Source organism: Capra hircus, chromosome 26 (assembly GCF_001704415.2).
Source record: "Capra hircus breed San Clemente chromosome 26, ASM170441v1, whole genome shotgun sequence".
Classification (NCBI taxonomy): Eukaryota; Metazoa; Chordata; class Mammalia; order Artiodactyla; family Bovidae; genus Capra; species Capra hircus.
In genome coordinates, this window is record NC_030833.1 from 35,057,278 (window position 1) to 35,082,851 (window position 25,574).

General features: G+C 38.3%; 1 protein-coding gene and 1 pseudogene across 2 annotated transcripts in view; both read left to right on the forward strand.

Annotated features, from left to right (window-relative positions):
* The window catches only part of LOC102169851 (cytochrome P450 2C31), a 64,424-nt gene that overhangs the window by 28,950 nt on the left and 9,900 nt on the right, over nt 1-25,574 (forward strand). Inside the window, exons 5-7 of the mRNA XM_018041712.1 lie at nt 10,183-10,359; nt 11,301-11,442; nt 11,891-12,078. Of these exons, the coding sequence (XP_017897201.1) occupies nt 10,183-10,359; nt 11,301-11,442; nt 11,891-12,078 (507 nt within the window). The remainder of the gene's footprint in view (nt 1-10,182; nt 10,360-11,300; nt 11,443-11,890; nt 12,079-25,574) is intronic.
* On the forward strand, nt 4,893-6,703 carry LOC106503871 (annotated as a pseudogene). The gene has a single exon (XR_001297564.2). The product of XR_001297564.2 is annotated as a palmitoyltransferase ZDHHC6 pseudogene (transcript).

Consider the following 25,574-nt stretch of genomic DNA (forward strand, 5'->3'; position numbering starts at 1 on the left):
GGACCTTCCTTTGACCTTCCTTGTTTTTTTAGCCACCACCATTTTGGATTCTGTTTCCCTGTTCTACCTACCTAACATCGTGATGTAAGTGAGATCTTAAACTCTAAAGTTCAGAGCAACAATGGCTCCGTCTTTAAAGCTGCTATAACTCAAGGGGCGTGGAAGACTCTATGAATAGACTATCACTTACACAGTTCCTGGAGACCCCAATCTTCAGTAAAAGTTGAAAAGGCTAATGACATAATTAAGAGGCATCCGTGTAAGTGAGCTCAGGAAACATAAGACAGTTGGTTTAAAGTTCTACCTGTAGCTTTAACGAGGGCTCAAACTGCCCCTAAAAAGGAAGGTCTGTCCCACTTTGAATGTATCTATGGAAGACCCTTCTTACACACAGACATTGTTATAGACTCTGAAGCCTTAAAATTAACCATGTGACTCAGCTTTCAGCTTTTCAATCTCCTTATCAATTGAAGGCTTTCCATGGTGGGTTTCTCCACTTCAAGGAAAGGACTTTCTTCAACTCTTCACCACAACAATCCTATGTGACACCTCTTCTTGATCTGATGACTGCTAGCAATCCTAAGATGGACTAATGTAACTATGGACATAATTTACTTTTAATTTTGATTATGTTTTAACTTGGTTTAAAGACTATTTTGCCTCACATCTGTAAAGGGGTTTGTTTTTAACTGTCTGAAAGCCTTTAGGTTACAAATGGTTGTCCAGGCTCCTACGAGTGCCACAGCCTCCTCCAACTATTACTTGGGGCCCTTGGGTCAGAGACCCTCAATATGAGGGTTAGGAGAACAATTTAGGGATGATGCCTCTCAACAGCAGGAAGTAGTTATGGAATGAAAACGATGTCCTTTTCTCTTGGCAACATAATTGTCCTAAAAGAAAAAGGGGGAATGAGAGAGTCAATTCCTAGGCAGGATGATAAGAAGTCTGAGATCCCTGAGGAGGAGAAAGGGATCTGGGGCTCATGAAGTGGAGACAAGGGTCTGGAATTCTCAAGAAGGAGGAAAAGACAAACATCTTTTTCCCCCTCTACATTCGTTAGTCTTAGTCACATAAAACGTTTCTGTAAGCCTGGTACTGATGATTACACAACAAACAACTCAGTTTAGACTCTGTACCAAGAATTATGTAGCAACAATACATCATGCTTGAGGACAGTTTCTCCTTCCTGAAAACTTTCTGGCTAATCCTGTTATCTTAAAATGTTAATTATGGGAGTGGATCTAGTAAGATCTTTACAACCTTGAGACATTCTTTTTATTTATCATAATAACTAATTTAAAAAGTATGTAACTCCCTTGCTTAGACTGAGGAGGGCATTCTCTGTCCCTCTTCTGATGTCTATGTCAGAAGCTTTCTCTGTCCCTTTTCTTACTTTAATAAAACTGCTGCACACACACACACAACACAAACTAGAAAAAAGAACAAAGCCCAAAGTTAGCAGAAGGAAGGAAATAATAAAGATCAGAGACTAAATAAACAATAGAGACTAAAACAGCAATAGAAAATATTCAATTCAGTTCACTTCAGTTCAGTCGCTCAGTCGTGTCCGACACTTTGCAACCCCATGGACTGCAGCATGCCCGGCATCCCTGTCTATCACCAACTCCCGGAGTTCATCCAAACCCATGTCCATTGAGTCGGTGATGCCATCCAACCATCTCATTCTCTGTCGTCCCCTTCTCTTCCTCCCCTCAATCTTTCCCAGCATCAGGGGCTTTTCAAATGAGTCAGCTATTCACATCTGGTGGCCAAAGTACTGGAGTTTCAGCTTCAACATTAGTCCTTCCAATGAACACTCAGGACTGATCTCCTTTAGGGTGGACTGGTTGGATCTCCTTGCAGTCCAAGGAACTCATAAGAGTCTTCTCCAACACCACAGTTCAAAAGCAATTTTTCAGTGCTCAGCTTTCCTTATAGTCCAACTCTCACATTCATACATGACCACTAGAAAAACCATAGCCATGACTAGACGGACCTTTGTCGTCAAAGTAATGCCTCTGCTTTTTAATATGCTGTCTAGGTTGGTCATAACTTTCCTTCCAAGGAGTAAGCGTCTTTTAATTTCATGGCTGAAGTCATCATCTGTAGTGATTTTGGAGCCCCTGAAATGAAGTCACCCACTTTAGAAAAGATTAGTGAACCTAAAAGCTTGTTCTTTGAAAGGATAATCACATTGGATAAACTCTAGCCAGGCTCATCAGAAACAAAGAACACACAAATAAATAAGATCAGAAATGAAAGAGGAACATATACCACAGAAATTCAAAGAATTATGAGAGACCACAATGAATAATTATATACCTACAAATTGAACACCTAGTGAAAATGGATAAATTCATATCAACACATATACCAAGATTGAATCAGGAAGAAACAGATAATCTGAAGACTGAACACTAGTAATGAAATAAAACCAGAAATCAAAACTCATCAAAACCAAAAATCTAGTACCAGATGGCCTCACGAGTGAATTATACCAGATATTTAAAAAAGAACTAATGCCTGACCTTTCCAAATATGTCCAAATGAACATTTTCAAAATTTTTCTATGATGCCAACATTACACTTAAACATAAATTAGAAAAGAAAAAAAAAACACTAAAAAGAGAATAATTAAGGTCAATACTTTTGATGAAGCTAGATGCAAAAATCCTCAACAAAATATTCAGTTCAGTTCAGTCGCTTAGTCATGTCCAACTGTTTGTGGACTGTAGCATGCCAGGATTTCCTGTCCATCACCAACTCCAGGATCTTGCTCAAACTCATGTCCATTGAGTTGTTGATGCCATCCAACCATCTCATCCTCTGTCAACCCCTTCTCCTCCTGCCTTCAATCTTTCTCAGCTTCAGGGTCTTTTCTAATGAGTCAAGTCTTCACATCAGGAGGCCAAAGTATTGGAGCCTCAGCTTCAGCATCATTCCTTCCAATAAATTTTCAGGACTGATTTCCTTTAGGATGGACTGGTTGGATCTCCTTGCAGTCCAAGGGACTCTCAAGAGTCTTCTCCAACAGCACAGTTGAAAAGCATCAGTTCTTTCATGCTCAGCTTTCTTTGCCAACTCTCACATCCATACACGACTAGTGGAAAAACCATAGCTTTGACTGGATAGGCGTTTGTCAGCAAATAACATCTCTGCTTTTTAATATGCTGTCTATGTTGGTCATCGTTTTTCTTCCAAGGAGTAAGTGTCTTTTAATTTCATGGCTGCAGTCACCATCTTCAGTGATTTTAGAGCCCAATAAAATAGTCTGTCATTGTTTCCATTGCTTCCCCATCTATTTGCCACGAAGTGATGGGACCGGATGCCATGATCTTTGTTTTTGAATATTGAGTTTTAAGTTGCATTTTCACTCTTCTCTTTCACTTTCATCAAGAGGCTCTTTAGTTCTTCTTTGCTTCCTGACATCAGGGTGGTGTCATCTGTATATCTGAGGTTATTGCTATTTCTCCAGGAAATCTTGATTCCAGCTTGTGCTTAATTCAGCCCAGAAAGTCCCATGATATACTCTGCATATAAGTTAAATTAGTAGGGTGACATACAGCCTTGAGGTACTCTTTTCCTGGTTTGAAACCAGTCCATTTTTCCATGTCCAGTTCTAACTGTTGATTCTTGACCTGCCTACAGGTTTCTCAGGAAGCAGGTCAGGTGGTCTGGTATTCCCTTTTCTTGAAGAATTTTCCAGTTTGTTGTGATCCACAGAGTAAAAGGCTTTGGTGTAGTCAGTAAAGAAGTATATGTTTTTCTGGAACTCTCTTGCTTTTTCAATGATCCAACAGATGTTGGCAATTTAATCTCTGGTTCCTATGCCTTTTCTAAATCCAGCTTGAGCATCTGAAGTTTTCCAGTTCACATACTGTTGAAGACTTACTTGGAGAATTTTGAGCATTATTTTGTAGTATGTGAGATGAGTGCAAATGTGTGGTAGTTTGAACATTCTTTGGTATTGCCTTTCTTTCGGATTGGAATGAAACGGACCTTTTCCAGTCCTGTGGCCACTGCTGAGTTTTCAAAATTTGCTAGTGTATTGAGTGCAGCACTTTCACAGCATCATATTTTAGGATTTGAAATTGCTCAACTGGAATTCCATCATTCCACTCATTTTGTTTGTAGTGATTCTTCCTAAGGCTCACTTAACTTCACATTCCAGGATGTCTGGCACTTGGTGAGTTATCACATGTCATCGTTATTTGGGTCATTAAGACTTTTTTTTTTTTTTTAAATAGTTCTTCTGTTTATTGTTGTCACCTCTTCTTAATATCTTCTGTTTCTGTTGCATCCTTCTTAATATCTTCTGTTTCTGTTGCATCCATACTATTTCTCTCCTTTATTGTGCCCATCTTTGCATGAAATTGAAATCAGCAATACATTAACATGTTATAATCTATAAATGAGCCAAATTTATTCTGGGGATACAAAGATGGTTCAGTGCTGGGGTCCAGCCCCAGCAGGATCCAAGGGTACCCTCCAAAGAGATGGCGTTGGCGACAGAGAGAGAGAGAGAGAATGTTGCAGTTAAGAAAGTAGAGGAGGAGCAGCTGCGAGGGCACTGGCGGAGTGATGCGCGGGTCGTGGCTGGTCACACACCCCAGCTTCTAGCGCACAGAATTTACTTTCTACTTGCATTGGGCTGGGGTACCCAGGACGGAGTTATCCAAGAGGGAGAGAGTCTGCTCTGGGTGAGCCCGAGCCGCCCCAGCAATGCGATGGCTGAGGAGTGGGCACTGAGGACCGGACCGAGATTAAGTTTCAAACCAAGGTGCTGGATTCTCCTAGATTAAAAAGTGTCAGTGAAAATGGCATAATCTGCATTAACATCCCACAACGTGAAGACATGACAATTAAGGAACACACACGGACTTGTGGCACAAGGAAATGTGTGCACAGAAAAAGGAAATCTGTAATTCTTTAAAAACTGGAAGACATTCTTCCTCACCAAAATGGGTACATTCTGCTCAGTTGTCAAGTTTGAAAATCTCCAAGAAATAAAGTGACTTTGTCACTGGGGTCCCATTATAGCTCTTGGTGTTATAGCAATATGTTCTACCATGGCCATGATTGACTCTGTGTTGTGGTATTGGCCCTTACATACCACTGGAGGAAGCGTGAATTTCATTATGTTGATAAACTGGACTGTCATGATTCTTTATAATTACTTCAGTGCCATGTTTGTTGGTCCTGGCTTCGTCCCTCTGGGGTGGAAACCGAAAAATTCTCAGGATAGCATGTACCTCCAGTATTGTAAAGTCTACCAAGCATACATGGCACCACGGTCACATCACTGCAGAAAGTGTAACAGATGTGTGATGAAGATGGACCATCACTGCCCTTGGATCAACAACTGCTGTGGCTATCAGAATCATGCTTCCTTCACTCTGTTCCTCCTTTTAGCACCACTGGGCTGTATTCACGCTGCCTTTATTTTTGTCATGACAATGTATACGCAGCTTTATAATCAGATGAAAATAATTCTCAGAAACAAAACTTCTATTGAATCATGGATTGAAGAGAAGGCTAAAGATCGAATTCAATATTATCAACTAGATGATGACTTTGTTTTTCCTTATGATATGGGAAGTAGATGGAAGAACTTCAAACAAGTATTCACATGGTCAGGGGTCCCTGAAGGAGATGGGCTGGATTGGCCAGTTAGAGAAGACTGTCACCAGTACAGCTTAACAATAGAACATTTGAAACAAAAAGCAGATAAAAGAGTCAGAAGTGTCCGGTATAAAGTGATAGAAGATTATAGTGGTACCTGCTGTCCTTTGAATAGAGGAATCAAAACATTCTTCACAAGCCCCTGTACTGAGGAACCTCGGATAAGACTACAGAAAGGGGAATTCATCTTAGCTACAAGAGGGTTACAGTACTGGTTGTATGGAGACAAAATTCTTGATGATTCTGTTTTAGAAGGTGTTTCAAGAATAAGAGGATGTTTCCCTAGAAACTGTGTAGAAAAGTGCCCCTGTGACGCCAAAACAGATCAAGCCCCAGAGGGCGAGAAGAAAAACAGATAGCTGCTTTTGAAGTAAAATTCCTCTCAGTCCGCTCCATTACTTGAAAACTGTACATATTACTAAAGAATTATGCAATGAGCCTACTCTGGTTAAGGTGTTCTTTTCCTCAAAGGTGCCCTAGTGCCATGATCTAGATATTTTTATTACCACTTTGAAATGGAGAAGCCATTCTGCACTTGCCTTTGAATTCCTGCACCTCTCTGCCACCTCTCCCCTCCCCCAAAGGAAAAACACTTCACCCAAGCGAGTCAATTGCATTTTCTCTAGAGTTTTGTGTGCGCTGCACACAGTGGACCTGACGTGCAGATAGAGGTCCCCCTCTACCAGGAGCATCTGCATGCGATGCTTTTATCCTCTGTCCCCCTCGGCCGAATTTCTGATATTCCAGATACTATAGAACTTAACTTGTCAGATTCAGTGTAAGCTCAGATTTTATTACCCGTCTTTTAATAATGATGATTTTGTCAAATCAAATAAAGATCAATGGCTGTTCTGTATAAATCATAGTTTTTACTCCAGTCATCTTTCTTTTTGCCGACTAAAAAGGAGTGTTATTTCCTATGGAAAAACTGCTGCTTTACTGCCTCTTGGAAAATTCAGATCTTTAATCATAAGTCTTAAGACATATATATTTGCCTCAAATAAATAATTAATGGCATATTAAAAAAAAAAAAGAAAGTAGAGGAGAGGAAGAGGTTGATATTCCTTGGTTTACAAAGAAAGCCAATAAAGCCCCTGCATGGGACTTGCTCTGTTCACGAAGGCTTCAGGCAGCCTCTCGATGTGGCGAAGGTGCAGAGCACCTTCTCGAGAGGGTCTTAGAAGCCCAGGCAGGAAAGTGAACTCAGAGAGCCTCTGCGCTCCAGGGGATCAACCTGAAAAGGAAAGAGAAAGAGAGAGAGAGAAGGAAAGAATGAAGCTTCTCTTTCCTGAAAAGGAAAGAGAAAGAGAGAGAGAGAAGGAAAGAATGACACGGGGAGACCAGGCCCGCAACTTTATTTTCAAAAGGAGCTTTTATACCTTAAGTTGTACATAGAGAATAATGGAAGATGCAAAGTCATGCAGGGTCAGCAGTCCTGACCCTTATCAAGACCAGGCTTTCTTTCTGCATACCTTTCCATTTACAAAGGTCTTAGGTGATTTACATCATCTTCTGCCAGGAGGCCTGATAACATATGACTTTCTTCTGATAAAGGTTAATCAACCAAAAAACTTATTTTCTCTAAAGATGATTTTTCTAAAGTCTAGCCCCATTGTCTGAAAGCACTAGATAAAGTTGCATTCCTATAGGGCAAAGGTGCAGTGGGGTATAACAAAGAAAGAATTTATTAACTCAAGGTTTGATGTTGTTAATACCTAGGCTACTACTTATATTTCTATACATCAACTATATTAATTAATGCACTCTCAGGCACACAATGAAAGATATGAAAACTTAAGAGCAAGCATTGGTTCAATAATGATACCCTCCACCAGTACTATCCTAATAATTTTTAACTCCTCAAAAGGCTCTATATTTTTAAAATGTTTTAAGCTTCCCATGCCTCTCGTGGTTGGGAGGCTGTGAACAATCACAGGCACGGTTGTAAAAGTCCGGATAACCTGTCAGGCAAGTTAGAAAGCCATCAGAGGGGTTTGAATTGAAACACTCCAATTATGCCCAGAAGACTTATTAACTAGAGCTCTAAGTTGATTTCCTTTAGAGAGAGGTGGTCGGGGATAGCCCCCCATTAATGTCAGAGGAGTTGGTGAAAGGCATAAAATGGTAAGACAGACAGATTCTGGTTTTGGGGGTAGGTGCTGAGCAGGTCCAGGGGGTCCTTCGAGTCCTGATCTGCCTTGCCCATCAGGTCTCTTCCACATGACCTTGTCATGGGTGGGATCTCCCGTGTTGGCTCCCAGCAGTTCAGTGTCTGCTAATCAACCTATGTGATACATCACATTAAAAATGAAGAATAAATCATATGATTTTTTAAGTTTTGCAAGAAAACTTTTGGACTGAATTCAACATCCCTTATGATAAAAACTCCAGAGTGAATAGAGAGAGAACATACCTGAATATAATAAAGCTCCCATCATTCTCAATGGTGAAAACTTGAAAGTATTTCCTCTCAAATCAGGAACAACACAAGGAGGCCCACTCTCCCCACTTTTATTCAGCATAGTACTGGAAGTTCCAGCCACAGCAAGCAAAGAAAAAGAAGCGTGGTACTGGGACAAAAGCAGACATAATCAATGGAACTGAAGAGACAGCTTAGATATAACCCACACTTAGTAGGTAATTAATATACAACAAAAGAAGCTAGAATACAGAATGTAGAAAAGACACCCTCTTCAATCAATGGTATTGGGAAAACTGGACAGTTACATACAAAAGAATTAAACTGGATGCCTTTATCACACCACATATAAAAATAAATTCAAAAGGGATTAAGGATTTAAATGTAAGAACCAGAACCATAAAAATTCTAGAAGTAATCATAGATGTGCACTCTTTGACATTAATCTTGTTGATCTTTTTTTGGTTATGCATTGTTATGCAAGGGAAACAAAAGCAAAAATAAAGGAATGTGACCTAATTCAATGTAAAAGCTTTTGCACAGTGAAGGTAACTATCAACAAAACAAAATGCCTGCCTGCTGAATAGAATATATTTGCAAATGATGTATCTGACAAGGAGTTAGTGTTCAAAATACACAAAGAACTCATACACTTCAACAACCAAAAGAAAACCCAATTAAAAAATGGACAGAAGGTTCAAATAGGTATTTTTCCAATGAAGACAAAACAGTTGGCCAAAGGTGCATGGAAAGATGGTCAGACACTAATTATCAGGAAATACAAATAAAAACACTGAAAGATTTTACTTCACACCAGTCAGAATGGCTATTATAAGAAAGAAAAGAAATAATAAGTGTTGGGAGGATGTAGAGATAAAGGAACACTCATGCACTGTTGGTAAGAAAGTAAATTGAAACAGTCACTATGGCACACAGTATAGAGGTTCCTCAAAATGTTAAAAATAGATCTCCTATAAGATCTGGGACTTAACTGGGTACTTCTCTCTAGAAAACTTCTGGGTATTTATCTGAAGAAAAAAAACTTACTCAAAAAGATATATGCACCCTTATATTCATTGTAGCACTGTTGACAGGTAAGATATTGAAATCACCTAAGTGTCCATTGATAGATGAAAGGATAAAGAAGAAGTGATATATACATATATACACACACACACAAACACACACTGAAATATTACTCAGCCATATAAAAGCATGAGATTGTGCCATTTATACAGCATGGATAGTCCTAGAAGATATTATACTAAGGGAAGAATGTTAGGCAGACAAAGACAAATATTATGTGATTTACTTCATATTTAGAATCTAAAAGTTAAAACAAACAAATAAAGCAGAAACAAATTCATAGATACAGAGAAGAAACTGTTGTCCTCAGAGAGGAAGAAGTAAAGGGATGAATGAAATAGGTAAAAGGGATTAAGAAGTATAAACTTCAGATATAAATGTAATAAGTCACGGGGATGTAACATACAGCATAAGGAAGAAGAGTCAATAACATTTCAATGACTGTATGATGACAGATGATTCCTAGGCTTATCATGGTGATCAATTTGTAATGCATGTAAATGGTCAATCACCATTTTGTACACCTGAAACTAATATAATATGTGTCAACTGTTAATATGTTTTCATAAAAATAAATGTAGAAAAAGTGTATGATCCCTGCACACTGTTTAGGTGACTCTCTGTAGACATGTGTGTAGTGTAAACTGGGATAAACACTGTCACTACCTCTGTCACTAGTTTTGTGACTTAGACTGGTTGACTAACCTTTCTGAACCTCAATACCCTCATTTGGAAAGATGTGGTATGATCCTGAATTTCTTCAGAGTTATGGTTAGGAAAATAATTCGAATGGTTTTGAAATTAGTTGTTAATTTGTGCATACTGTCACTCAGGCCATTTCACCAGTTCCCTCTCCTTCAAATCCCAAATGGGTTCCAGTGCAAGAAGCATATCTTACTCACCTTTATTTACTCATTAAATAGCAATATGTCTGCACCATAATATGGGCTTGTAAATGTTTGCTGAATGAATTGACTGTTTCTTTTCTTTTTCAGCTCTACAATGCTTTCCCCTCTTTACTACATTATCTCCCAGGGAGTCATAACACATTATTTAAAAACATGACTGAGCAAAGAAAGTTTATTTTGGAGAAAATAAAGGAACACCAAGCATCCTTGGACCTCAATAACCCTCAAGACTTTATTGATTACTTCCTGATTAAAATGGAAAAGGTAAAAGGGGACCCAGGGGATTTGCTGCTTCATCTTTGTATGTGGAGTGATGTGATGCATGGAATAGCTTTGTTCTTCTCAGTGGAATCAGTTTATTAAAACAAATGCTCCTTCTTAAAGATATATTCATTGCTTGTGCAAATTATTGTTGTGCAAACCATACTGGTTGTCTTGAATTATTTCTGCATTGTTACTGAAAATTGCTTGGAAGTTTGTATATTTACCATGTTAAAGCTGGTTCTTTACTTGAGAACAGATTGAAAAACACACACACACATTCAAGATAAGTGATAGATAGTATATTCTCTTTCATTAAATAAATTCCATGAATGGGTGATGTAAGAAATGAGAGAAGGCAGAAATGGATGGGCATCTAGAAAGGCTTACTCTTGGAAAGACAGTAGGAAACAGATGAAGTATGTTTTGAGGATTAGCAGAGGCAAAATTGGTTCAGGGAAAGATAAGTGCAGTGATGAAGTGTGTGGAATTTTTAGAGATTGTCTTGATAGTAACTGAGGAACTGTCATGGGTTTAATGACTGATGAATTTGGGAATAGTGTTTCAGTTTGAGGATAGGTGGCTCTGAAGGCCTGAGTGAGAAATTCAGATATGATGATATAGACAATAGATACTTGAATTGATGGTGAGTAGCAGTGATAATTTGATAAGGTTCAGATTAGAAAGAAATTATTGAAGAACTGATTTACTCCATTGGGTGAGAAAGTGAGGAATCAGAAAGGACTTGTTAGAAGTTTAACTCTGGTTATATTTTAATTGAAGAAATTCTAACAACTGATCTAGCTTTACCATCATCAATAGCATACTTTAATGTTTGGTTTAATTTGTCAAATTCGTAAACGTAAACAATTATGTTATGTTGTTATATGGAATTATTGTAAGCTGCTTTTACTTATTAAGTAATCCTAATACATCATTGCTAGGAGAAACACAATAAACAGTCTGAGTTTACCATGGACAACTTGATCACCACTGTATGGGATGTGTTTACTGCTGGAATAGAGACAACAAGCATCACTCTGAGATATGGACTACTGCTCCTGCTGAAGCACCCAGAGGTCACAGGTAGTATCACAGATGATGGGCAGGATGAAATTCTGGTTAGAAATTGGCAGGCAACATTGATAACTTTTCTACTCTTCAACTGCATGGAGTACTTCTACTCTCTTAGAACTTTTATAAAATAAAACTGACATAAATAAAATGGTTAAACTGCATGATGTGAGCCTTTGAGAATCCACATTCCTGAGTTTAATTTTAAAAATACACAAAGGAGAGAATCAGAATTAAGAAATGAATTTCATGATGTAACTCTGTTTTATATGTAGGTGTATTTAAGCCTCTAATGAAATTCCAATTTGCCCATGACACTGAAATTCTTTTTCGTCTTTTCCCCTGTAGGGAAACACATGTAATTTTTCCTTCTCTCCATATCCTACCACGATGTAATCATGATTAAGAAGATAAAAAGTATCTTTATCACTTGACATAAATTCTGATTTCTACCTTCCAGCTAAAGTCCAGGAAGAAATTAACCGCGTGGTTGGCAGAAACCGGAGTCCCTGCATGCAGGACCGGAGCCGCATGCCCTATACAGATGCTGTGATCCATGAGATCCAGAGATACATTGACCTTGTCCCCAACAACCTACCCCATGCAGCAGCTCAGGACATTGAATTCAGAGAATATCTTATTCCCAAGGTAAGAGGTATTTCATCTATACTCCTCATTAAGACTCTTAGGTTTCAGCTATCACAGCAGTAGATGCATAGATTGCCTAATTGTCTACATTATTGCACAGTCATGTCTCAGGTATTTCACCCTCTGACCACATGCTTCCTTCCTTTGAGTTTGTAGATACATTTTAATAAATATAACAGTGCTTAGACTCCCAAAGGATTCTCAAGACATTGTTAGTACATTGCCTGTTCATTAGGCTGCTCTTCCATCCAATCCTTATTTTCCAGTGTATGTTTTGTGACTTTTTCCACTCAATCAGTAAGCACCTCCCTATCTGTTTCATTTGTCAAAAGTCTAATGCAACAGTTTTCTTCCTCGCTACCTGCATTTGAGCTACTGATCCCTTCTGGAAGACCATGCAGCCCCTCAGGGTAATATTATTGTCACCAACTCAATCAGTTCAGTTTAGTTCAGTTGCTCATTCATGTTTGACTCTTTGTGACCCCATGGACTGCAGCACGCCAGGCCTCCCTGTCCATCACCAACTATCAGAGTCCACTCAAACTAATGTCCATTGAGTCAGTGAAGCCATCCAACTATTTCATCCTCTGTCATCCCCTTCTCCTTCTGCCTTCAATCTTTCCCAGCATCAGGGTCTTTTCAAATGAGTCAGTTCATTGGATCAAGTGGCCAAATTATTGGAGTTTCAGCTTCTACATCAGACCTTCCAATGAACACCCAGGACTGATCTCCTTTGGGATATACTGGTTTGATCTTCTTGCTGTCCAAGGGACTCTCAAGAGTCTTCTCCAACAACAGAATTCAAAAGCATCATTTCTTCAGTGCTCAGCTTTCTTTATAGTCCCACTCTCATTTCCATACATGACTACTGGAAAAACCATAGCTTTGACTAGACAGACCTTCGTTAGCAAAGTAATGTTTCTGCTTTTTACTATGCTGTCTAGGTTGGTCATAACTTTTCTTCCAAGGAGTAAGCGTCTTTTAATTTCATGGCTGCAATCACCATCTGCAGTGATTTTGGAGCCCCCCAAAATAAAGTCTGCCACTGTTTCCACTGTTTCCCCATCTATTTCCCATGAAGTGATGGGACTGGATGCCATGATCTTAGTGTTCTTCATGTTGAGCTTTAAGTCAACTTTTTCACTCTCCTCTTTCACTTTCATCAAGAGGTTCTTAGTTCTTATTCACTTTGTTGAGCTTTAAGCCAACTATTTCATTCTTCTTTCACCTTCATCAAGAGGCTCTTTCGTTCTTCTACTCTTTCTGCCATAAGGGTGGTGTCATCTGCAAAAATGAGGTTATGGATATTCCTCCTGGCAATCTTGATTCCAGCTTGTGCTTCCTCCAGCCCAGTGTTCCTCATTATGTACTCTGCATATAAGTTAAATAGGCAGGGTGACAATATACAGCCTTGATGTACTCCTATTCCTATTTGGAATCAGTCTATTGTTCCATGTCCAGTTCTAACTGTTGCTTCCTGACCTGCATACAGATTTCTCAAGAGGCAGGTCAGGTGGTCTGGTATTCCCATCTCTTTCAGAATTTTCCATGGTTTATTGTGATCTGCACAGTCAAAGGCTTTGGCATAGTCAGTAAAGCAGAAATAGATGTTTTCCTAGAACTCTTTTGCCTTTTCAATGATCCAGCAGATGTTGGCAATTTAATCTCTTGTTCCTCTGGCTTTTCTAAAACCAGCTTGAATATCTGGAAGTTCACAGTTTATGCATTGCTGAAGAGTGGTTGGAGAGTTTTGAACATTACTTTACTAGCATGTGAGATGAGTGCAATTGTGTGATAGTTTGAGCATTCTTCCTCAAATAATCATTCTCGTTTTTTCTTTATTCTCTCCTTCCTTGTTGGCTCCTTTCCATTAGCATTTAAACATACCCAATTCTCTTGCATCTTAAGAAAAATTTTTCCGAACTATGGGGGTCAGTCCTAAGATGGTGGAGGAATAGAACGGGGAGACCACTTTCTCCCCAACAAATTCAAAAGAACATTTGAACGCTGAGTAAATTCCACAAAACAACTTCTGAATGCCAGCAGAGGACATCAGGCACCCAGAAAAGCAGCCCATTGTCTTTGGAAGGAGATGTTTTATCAATGGTGCTGTATAGATGGAGAAGTCTTGAGACTACTGTAAAAATAAGACTGAAAACCAGAAGCAGGAGTCTTAAGTCCAAATCCTGAGAACAACAGAGAACTCGTGACTCCAGGGAACACTAATCGACAGGAGCTCATCAAACGCCTCCATATCTTCATTGAAACCAAGCACCACCCAAGGGCCAACAAATTCCAGAGCAAGACATATCACACAAATTCTCCAGCAACACAGGAACACAGCCCTGAGTTTCAATATACAGGCTGCCCAAAGTCACTCCAAACCCATTGACATCTCATAACTCATTACTGGACACTTCATTGCACTCCAGGGAGAAGAAATCCAGCTCCACCCACCAGAATACTGACACAAGGTTCCCTAACCAAGAAACTTTGACAAGCCACCCGTACAACCCCACCCACAGCCAGGAAACTTCACAATAAAGAGAACTACACAAACTGCCAGAATACAGAAAGGCCACCCCAAACGTAACAATATAAATAAGATGAAGAGACAGAGGAATAACCAGCAGATAAAGGAACAGGATAAATGCCCACCAAACCAAACAAAAGAGGAAGAGATAGGGAACCTACCTGATAAAGAATTCAGAATAATGATAGTGAAAATGATCCAAAATCTTGAAATCAATATGGAATCACAGATAAATAGCCTGGAGACAAGGATTGAGAAGATGCAAGAAATGTTTAACAAGGACCTAGAAGAAATAAAAAAGAGTCAATGTATAATGAATAATGCAATAAGTGAGATCAAAAATACTCTGGAGGGAACAAGGAGAATAACAGAGGCAGAAGATGGGATAAGTGAGGTAGAATATAGAATGGTAGAAATAAATGAATCAGAGAGGAAAAAAGAAAAATGAATTAAAAGAAATGAGGGCAATCTCAGAGACCTCTGGGATAATGTTAAACACCTCAACATTCGAATCATAGGAGTTCCAGAAGAAAGAGACAAAAAGAAAGACCATGAGAAAATGCTTGAGGAGATAATAGTTGAAAACTTCCCAAAATGGGGAAAGAAATAATCACCCAAGTCCAAGAAAACCAGAGAGTCCCAATAAGATAAACTCAACGCAAAACTCCCCAAGACACATATTAATCAAATTAACAAAGATCAAACACAAAGAACAAATATTAAATGCAGCAAGGGAAAAACAACAAGTAACACACAAGGCGATTCCCATAAGATAACAGCTGATCTTTCAATAGAAACTCTTCAGGCCAGGAGGGAATGGCAGGACATACTTAAAGTGATGAAAGAAAATAACTTACAGCCCTGATTACTGTACCCAGCAAGGATCTCATTCAAATATGAAGGAGAAATCAAAAGCTTTACAGATAAGCAAAAGCTGAAAGAATTCGGCATCATCAAACCAGCTCTCCAACAAATGCTAAAGATCTTCTCTAGACAGGAAACACAAAAAGGGTGTATAAACTCAAACCTAAAACAAAAAGTAAATGGTAATGGGATCATACTTATCAATAACTACCTTAAGCGTTAATTTGCTAAATGCCCCAACCAAAAAAGACTGGGTGAATGAATACAAAAACAAGACCCGTATACATGTTGTCTACAAGAGACCAACCTCAAAACAGGGGACACATACGGACTGAAAGTGAAGGGCTGGAAGAAGATATTCCACGCAAATAGAGACGCAAAGAAAGCAGGAGTAGCAATACTCATATCAGTTAAAATAGACTTTAAAACAAAGGCTGTGAAAATAGAAAAAGAAGGCCACTACATAATGATCAAAGGATCAGTCCAAGAAGAAGATGTAACAAGTATAAATATCTATGCACCCAAGATAGGAACACTGCAATATGTAAGACAAATGCTAACAAGTATGAAAGGGGAAATTAACAACAACACAATAATAGTTGGAGACTTTAATACCCCATTCACAACTATGGATAGATCAACTAAACAGAAAATTAGCAAGGAAACACAAACTTTAAATGATACAATAGACCAGTTAGACATAATTGATATCTATAGGATATTTCACCCCCAAACAGTGAATTTCACCTTTTTCTCAAGCACACACAGAACCTTCTCCAGGATAGATCACATCCTGGGCCATAAATCTAGCCTTGGTAAATTCAAAAAAATTGAAATCATTCCAAGCATTTTTTCTGACAACAATACAGTCAGATTAGAGTTCAATTACAGAAGAAAAACTATTAAAAATGGCAACATATGGAGGCTGAACAACATGCTGCTGAATAACCAACAAATTACAGAAGAAATAAAAAAATAAATCAAAATATGCACTGAAATGAATGAAAGTGAAAACACAACAACCCAAAAACTGTGGAACACTGTAAATGCAGTGCTAAGGGGAAGGTTCATAGCAATATAGGAATACCTCAAGAAACAGGAAAAGAATCAAATAAATAGCCTAATGTTACACCTAAAGCAACCTGAAAAGGAAGAAACAAAGAACCCCAAGTTTAGTAGAAGGAAAGAAATCTTAAAAATAAGGGCAGAAATAAATGCAAAAGAAACAAAACAAAAGAGGCCATAGCAAAAACCAACAAAGCCAAAATCTGGTTCTTTGAGAGGACACATAACATTGACAAACCGTTAGCCAGACTCATCAAGAAACAAAGAGAGAAAAATCAAATAAAGAAAATTAGAAATGAAAATGGACAAATCACAACAGACAACACAGAAACACAAAGGATCATAAGAGACTACTATCAGCAATTATATGCCAATAAAATGGACAACTTGGAAGAAATGGCAAATTCTTCAAAAAGTACAACTTTCCAAAACTGAACCAGGAAGAAATAGAAAATCTTAACAGACCCCATCACAAGCACGGACATTGAAACAGTAATCAGAAATCTTCCAGCAAACAAAAGCCCAGGTCCAGAAGGATTCACAGCTGAATTCTACCAAAAATTTAGAGAACTAACACATATCCTACTCAACCTTTTCCAGAAAGTTGCAGAGGAAGGTAAACTTCCAAACTCATTCTCTGAGGCCACCATCACCCTAATACCAAAACCTGACAAATGCCACAAAAAAAGAAAACTACAGACCAATATCACTGATGAACATAGATGCTAAAGTCCTTAACAAAATTCTGGCAAACAGAATCCAACAACATATTGAAAAGATCATACACCATGACCAAGTGGGCTTTATCCCAGGGATGCAAGGATTCTTCAATATCCACAAATCACTCAATGTAACACACCACATTAACAAATTGAAACATAAAGACCATATGATTATCTCAATAGATGCAGAGAAAGCCTTTGACAAAATTCAACACCCGTTTATGATAAAAACTCTCCAGAAAGCAGGAATAGAAGGAACATACCTCAACATAATAAAAGCTATACATGACAAAACCGCAACAAACATTATCCTCAATGGTGAAAAGTCGAAAGCATTTCCCCTAAAGTCAGGAACAAGACAAGGGTGCCCACTTTCACCACTAATTTTCAACATAGTTCTGGAAGTTTTGGCCACAGCAATCAGAGCAGAAAAAGAAATAAAAGGAATCCAAATTGGAAAAGAAGAAGTAAAACTCTCACTGTTTGCAGATGACATGATCATCTACATAGAAAACCCTAAAGACTCCACCGGAAATTTACTAGAGCTAATCAATGAATATAGTAAAGTTGCAGGATGTAAAATCAACACACAGAAATCCATTGCATTAACACTGTACACTAATAATGAGAAAATAGAGGGAGAAAGTAAGGGAACAGTTCCATTCACCATTGCAAAGAAAAGAATAAAATACTTAAAATATATCTACCTAAAGAAATTAAAGACTTAAATATAGAAAATTATAAAACACTGGTGAAAGAAATCAAATAGGACACTAATAGACAGAGAAATATACCATGTTCATGGATTGGAAGAATCAATATATGAAAATGAGTATACTACCCAAAACAATCTATAGATTCAGTGCAATTCTTTTCAAGCTACCAACGGTATTTTTCACAGAGCTAGAACAAATAATTTCACAATTTGTATGGAAATACAAAAAATCTCGAATAGCCAAAGCAATCTTGAGAAAGAAGAATGGAACTAGAGGAATCCACCTGCCTGACTTCAGGCTCTACTACAAGCATACAGTCATCAGGACAGTATGGTACTGGCACAAAGACAGAAATATAGACCAATGGAACAAAATAGAAAGCCCAGGGATCAATCCATGCACCTATGGATACCTTATATTTGACAATGGAGGCAAGAATATACAATGGAGAAAAGACAATCTCTTTAACAAGTGGTGCTGGGAAAACTGGTCAACCACTTGTAAAAGAATGAAACTAGAACACTTTCTAACACCATACACAAAAATAAACTAAAAATGGATTAAAGATCTAAACATAAGACCTGAAACTATAAAACTCCTAGAGAAAAACATAGGCAAAACACTCTCCAACATAAATCACAGTAGGATCTTCTAGGACCCACTTCCCAGAATACTGGAAATAAAAGCAAAAATAAACAAATGGGACCTAATTAAAATTAAAAGCTTCTGCACAGCAAAGGAAACTATAAGCAAGGTGAAAAGACAGCCTTCAGAATGGGAGAAAATAATAGCAAATGAAGCAACTGACAAACAACTAATCTCAAAAATATACAAGCAACTCCTGCAGCTCAACTCCAGAAAAATAAATGACCCAATAAAAAAATGGGCCAAAGACCTAAACAGACATTTCTCCAAAGAAGACATACAGATGGCTAACAACCACATGAAAAGATGCTCAACATCACTCATTATCAGAGAAATGCAAATCAAGACCACAATGAGATATCATTTCACGCCAGTCAGAAAGGCTGCGATCCAAAATTCTACAAGCAATAAATGGTGGAGAGGGTGTGGAGAAAAGGGAACCCTCTTACCCTGTTGGTGGGAAGGCAAGCTAGTACAGCCACTATGGAGAACAGTGTGGAGATTCCTTCAAAAACTGGAAATAGAACTGCCATATGACCCAGCAATCCCACTGCTGGGCATGCACACTGTGGAAACCAGAATTGAAAAAGACACGTGCACCCCAATGTTCATCACAGCACTGTTTATAATAGCCAGGACATGGAAGCAACCTAGATGTCCATCAGTAGATGAATGGATAAGAAAGCTGTGGTACATATACAGAATGGAGTGTTATTCAGCCATTAGAAAGAATACATTTGAATCTGTCCTAATGAGGTGGATGAAACTGGAGCCGATTATGCAGAGTGAAGTAAGCCAGAATGGAAAACACCAATACAGTATACTAACGCATATATATGGAATTTAGAAAGATAATAACGATAATACTCTATGTGAGATAGGAAAAGAGACACAGATATATAGAACAGTATTATGGACTGTGTGGGAGAGGGTAAAGGTGGGATGATTTGGGAGAATGGCATTGAAACATGTATAATATCATATGTGAAATGAATCACCAGTCCAGGTTTGATGCATGATACAGGATGCTCTAAGCTGGTGCACTGGGATGACCCAGAGGGATGGTATGGGGAAGGAGGTTGGAGGGCAGTTCAGAATGGGGAACACGTGTATACCCATGTTGGATTCATGTCGATGTATGGCAAAAGCAACACAATATTGTAAAGTAAAAAAAAAAAAAAAAAAAAAAAAAAGAAAAAATTTCCCAAACCCTGACCCCTCTGTTCAATATAAGTGGTGATTATGTCTTACTGATCTTAATGGAAAAGTTTTCACCTTTTCACTATTGAGTATCATATTGACTGTTGGGTTGTCATATATAGCTTGTATTAGGTTGAGGTACCTTCCCTCTATACCGCTTTGTTGAGAATTTTTATGATAAATGAATGTTAAATTTCATCAAATGCTTTTTTTTTTCTGAATCAACTGAGAGGATTCTATGATTTTTATTCCCCATTTTGTTAATGAGTTCTATCACACCAGTTGATTTACACATGTTGAACCATCCTTGCATCCCTGGAATAAATCCAGCTTGCTCATAAATCCACCTGTTACTGTATTCTTCAATTCAGTTTGCTAATATTTTGTTGAGGATTTTTGCATCTGTGTTTATCAAGGATTGTTGTTGTTTTTCAGTCCCTAAGTCGTGTCTGACTCTTTATCCCCATGGACTGCAGTACGTCACTCTTCCTTGACTTTCACCATCTCCCATAATTTGCTCAAATTCATGTCCATTAAGGTGGTGATACTATCTCATTCTTTGCTGCCCTCTTCTCCTTCCTTCAATTTTTCCAAGCATCAGTTTCTTTTCCAATGAGTTGGTTCTTCAAATCACGTGGCCAAAGTATTCGAGCTTCAGCTTCAACATCAGTCCTCCAAGGAATATTCAGGGCTGACTTCCTTTAGGACTGATTAGTTTGATCTTGCAGTCCAAGGGACTCTTCAAGAGTCTTCTCCAGCAGCACAATTCGGAAGCATCAATTTTTTTGGCACTCAGCCTTCTTTATGGTCCATCTCTCACATCCATACATAATTAACTGGAAAAACCATAGCTTTGACTGTATGGACCTTTGTTGGCCACGTGATGTCTCTGCTCTTTAATGTGCTGTCTAGGTTTATCGTAGCTTTTCTTCCAAGGAGCAAGTGAGTTTTAATTTCATGGCTGTGGTCAATGTCTGCAGTGAGTTACTCTGGAGCCCAAGAAAACAAAATCTGTCACTCTTTCCACTTTTCCCCCTTCTATTAGCCATGCAGTAGTAGATGTAATGGTTATCTGAGTTAAATTCACCCATTACAGTCCATTTTAGTTCGCTGATTCCTAGAATATCGACGTTCACCCTTGCCATCTCTTGTTTGACCACTTCCAATTTGCCTTGATTCATGGACCTGACATTCCAGGTTCTTATGCAATATCGCTCTTTATGGCATCGGATCTTGCTTCTATCACCAGTCACATCCATAACTGGGTATTGTTTTTGTTTTGGCTCCATCCCTTCATTCTTTCTGGAGTTATTTCTCCACTGATCTCCAGTAGCATATTGGGCACCTAATGACCTGGGGAGTTCCTCTTTTGGTATCCTATCACTTTGCCTTTTCATGCTGTTCATGGAGTATTCAACAAAGGAGTCCGAAATGCAGTACTTGGATGCAATCTCAAAAACGACAGAATGATCTCTGTTCATCTCCAAGGCAAACCATTCAGTATCACAGTTATCCAAGTCTATGCCCCAACCAGTAATGCTGAAGAAGCTGAAGTTGAACGGTTTTATGAAGACCTACAAGACCTTTTAGAACTAACACCCAAAAGAGATGTCCTTTTCATTATAGGGGACTGGAATGCAAAAGTAGGAAGTCAAGAAACACCTGGAGTAACAGGCAAATTTGGCCTTGGAATGCGGAATGAAGCAGGGCAAAGACTAATAGAGTTTTGCTAAGAGAATGCACTGGTCATAGCAAACACCCTCTTCCAACAACACAAGAGAAGACTCTACACATGGACATCACCTGATGGTCAACACTGAAATCAGATTGATTATATTCTTTGCAGCCAAAGATGGAGAAGCTCTATACAGTCAACAAAAACAAGACCAGGAACTGACTGTGGCTCAGATCATGAACTCCTTATTACCAAAATCAGACTCAAATTGAACACAGTACGGAAAACCGCTAGACCATTCAGGTATGACCTAAATCAAATCCCTTATGATTATACAGTGGAAGTGAGAAATAGATTTAAGGGCCTAGATCTGATAGATAGAGTGCCTGATGAACTATGCAATGAGGTTCGTGACATTGTACAGGAGACAGGGATCAATACCATCCCCATGGAAAAGAAATGCAAAGAAGCAAAATGGCTGACTGAGGAGGCCTTACAAATAGCTGTGAAAAGGAGAGAGGCAAAAAGCAAAAGAGAAAAGGAAAGATAGAAGCATCTGAATGCAGAGTTCCAAAGAATAGCAAGAAGAGATAAGAAAGCCTTCTTCAGTGATCAATACAAAGCAATCGAGGAAAACAACAGGATGGGAAAGACTAGCGATCTCTTCAAGAAAATTAGGGATACCAAGGGAACATTTCATATAAAGATGGGCTCGATAAAGGACAGAAATGATATGGACCTAACAGAAGCAGAAGATATTAAGAAGAGGTGGCAAGAATACACAGAAACTATACAAAAAAGATTTTCGTGACCCAGATAATCATGATGATGTGATCACGCATCTAGAGCCAGACATCCTGGAATGTGAAGTCAAATGGGCCTTAGAAAGCATCACTACGAACAAAGCTAGTGGAGGTGACAGAATTCCAGTTGAGCTATTTCAAATCCTGAAAAATGATGCCATGAAAGTGCTGCACTCAATGTGACAACAAAATTGGAAAACTCAGCAGTGGCCACAGAACTGGAAAATGTCAGTTTTCATTCCAATCCCAAAGAACTGCAATGCCAAAGAATGCTCAAACTACTGCACTATTGCACTCATCTCACATGCTAGTAAAGTAATGCTCAAAATTCTCCAAGCTAGGCTTCAGCAATACATGAACCGTGAACTCCCTGATGTTCAAGCTGGTTTTGGAAAAGGCAGAGGAACCAGAGATCACATTGCCAACATCTGCTGGATCATGGAAAAAGCAAGAGAGTTCCAGAAAAACATCTATTTCTGCTTTCTTGACTATGCCAAAGCCTTTGACTGTGTGGATCACAAGAAAGTGTGGAAAATTCTGAAAGAGATGGGAATACCAGACGACATAACCTGCCTCTTGAGAAATCTGTATGCAGGTCAGAAAGCAACAGTTAGAACTGGACATGGAACAACAGACTGGTTCCAAATAGGAAAAGGAGTATGTCAAGGCTGTATATTGTCACCCTGCTTATTTAACTTATATGCAGAGTACATCATGAGAAGCGCTGGACTGGAAGAAACACAAGCTGGAATCAAGATTGCCGGGAGAAATGTCAATAATCGCAGATATGCAGATGACACCACCCTTATGGCAGAAAGTGAAGAGGAGCTAAAAAGCCTCTTGATGAGAGTGAAAGAGGAGAGTGAAAAAGTTGGCTTAAAGCTCAACATTCAGAAAAGTAAGATCATGGCATCTGGTCCCATCACTTCATGGGAAATAGACAGGGAAACAGTGGAAACAGTGTCAGACTTTATTTTTTGGGACTCCAAAATCACCGCAGATGGTGACTGCAGCCATGAAATTAAAAGAAGCTTACTCCTTGGAAGAAAAGTTATGACCAACGTAGATAGCATATTCAAAAGCAGAGACATTACTTTGCCGACTAAGGTCCATCTAGTCAAGGCTATGGTTTTTCCTGTGGTCATGTATGGATGTGAGAGTTGGACTGTGAAGAAGGCTGAGCACCAAAGAATTGATGCTTTTGAACTGTGGTGTTGGAGAAGACTCTTGAGAGTCCCTTGGACTGCAAGGAGATCCAACCAGTCCATTCTGAAGGAGATCAATCCTGGGATTTCTTTGGAGGGAATGATGCTAAAGCTAAAACTCCAGTACTTTGGCCACCTCATGAGAAGAGTTGAGTCATTGGAAAAGACTCTGATGCTGGAGGGATTGGGGGCAGTAGGAGAAAAGGACGACCGAGGATGAGATGACTGGATGGCATCACAGACTCGATGGACATGAGTCTGAGTGAACTCTGGGAGATGGTGATGAACAGAGAGGCCATTCATGGCGATTCATGGGGTCGCAAAGAGTCGGACATGACTGAGCGACTGAACTGAACTGAACTGATTAGCCATGCAGTGAAGGGACCAAATATCAAGGATATCGGCCTATAATTTTCGTTTCACATAATATTCTTCTTGGTTTAGAAGGGTAATGTTGGCTTTTCAAAGTTAGTTTGGAAGTGGCCTTTCCTCTTGTATTTTTTGGAAGAGTTTGAGAATTGGTATTCATTTCTCTTTATATATTTGGTAGAATTAATCAGTGAAACTGTCTCGTCCTGCACTTTGTGTTTTGGGAGTGTATGATTGCCAGTTCAATCTCCTTACTCATGATTCATGTATTCAGATTTCTAATTCCTCATGATTCTTTCTTGATAGGTTGTAGGTTTCTAAGAATCTATTTTTTCTAAGTTTTCCAATTTGTTCCAGTATGGTTCATTATATTAATACTTTGGGTTGATTGTGTGTATTTGTCTGGTATCAGTTGTAGTGTTTCCTCTTATTTCTGCTTATTTTAGTCTTATTTCTTCTTTTCTTGGTAAGTCTAGCTAAAGGTTTGTTAGTTTTGTTTATGGCTTTAAAAAGCCAGCTCTTAGTCTCTCTCTCTCTCTCTCTCTCTCTTTTTTTCTTATTGGTCTCTGTTTCTGTTATTTACTTTATTATTTCTATTTCCTTCCTTCTGCTGACTTTGAGCTTTGTTTTTTCTTCTTTTTCTAATTCTTTGAGGTGTCAAGTTAGGTTGCTTGTTTGATATCATTCTCATTTCTTAATGTAGGCATTTATCACTGAACTTTTCTTTTAGAATTGCTTTTCCTGACCTCACAAGTTTTCATATGCCATGTTTACTTTTTTTTTTGTTTTTGTTTTGTTTTGTCTCAAGGTACTTTTTGATTCTCTTTTGATTTATTCTTTGATCCTGTGATTGTTCAATAGCATATTGTTTAATATCTACATTTCTGTGAATTTTCCAGTTTTCTTATAATTGATTTCTCAATTTTTAACATTTTGTTTGGAAATATACTTGATATGATTTCAGTCTTCTAAAACTTCTTAATACTTGTTTTGTGCCATAACAGATGATCTATTCTGGATAATTTTTCATGTGTGCTTGAGGGGAATGTGTTCTATTGCTTTTGGATTGATTGTCCTTATATGTCTATTAAGTGCATTCTACTTTTAAAATTGGAGTGTTTAGTTTATTGCAATTTAATATAGTTACTGATATGGTGGGTTTATATTTGCAGATTCATCATTTGTATCCTGCTTATCCACCAAGTTCATAATTCTACTCTTCCTTCGTTACTGTCTTCTCCTGGGAATAACTGTATTTTTAAATAATAGTTTTTTTGTTTGTTTGTCTCTCTTTTTTATATCTCTCTGCTTCTCATTTCCTGCCTTCCTCTGGATTAGTAGATTTATTTTTCAGGATTGTAAATACCTATTGCCATTGAACTATTATTTAAATGATTTGTCTTGAGATTACAATATATATTCTTAAATTTTTACAATCTTATTAAAATTAAACTTTAAAGAATGAAAGAACACTGCAATCGTATATGACTATTTAACCTGTTCCTCTTCCTTTATACCAAAGTTATCACATGTATAATATGTATGTATATGATAAAGCAACCATTAGTGTTATAATTAGTACTCTAAACAGGGTTGCAAATATCTCTTTAAGAGGCCAAGTAGTGATACAGATTTTGTGGACCATGTGGTCTCAACTTGCCATTGTAGAATAAAGGTAACCATAGATAATACTCTAAGA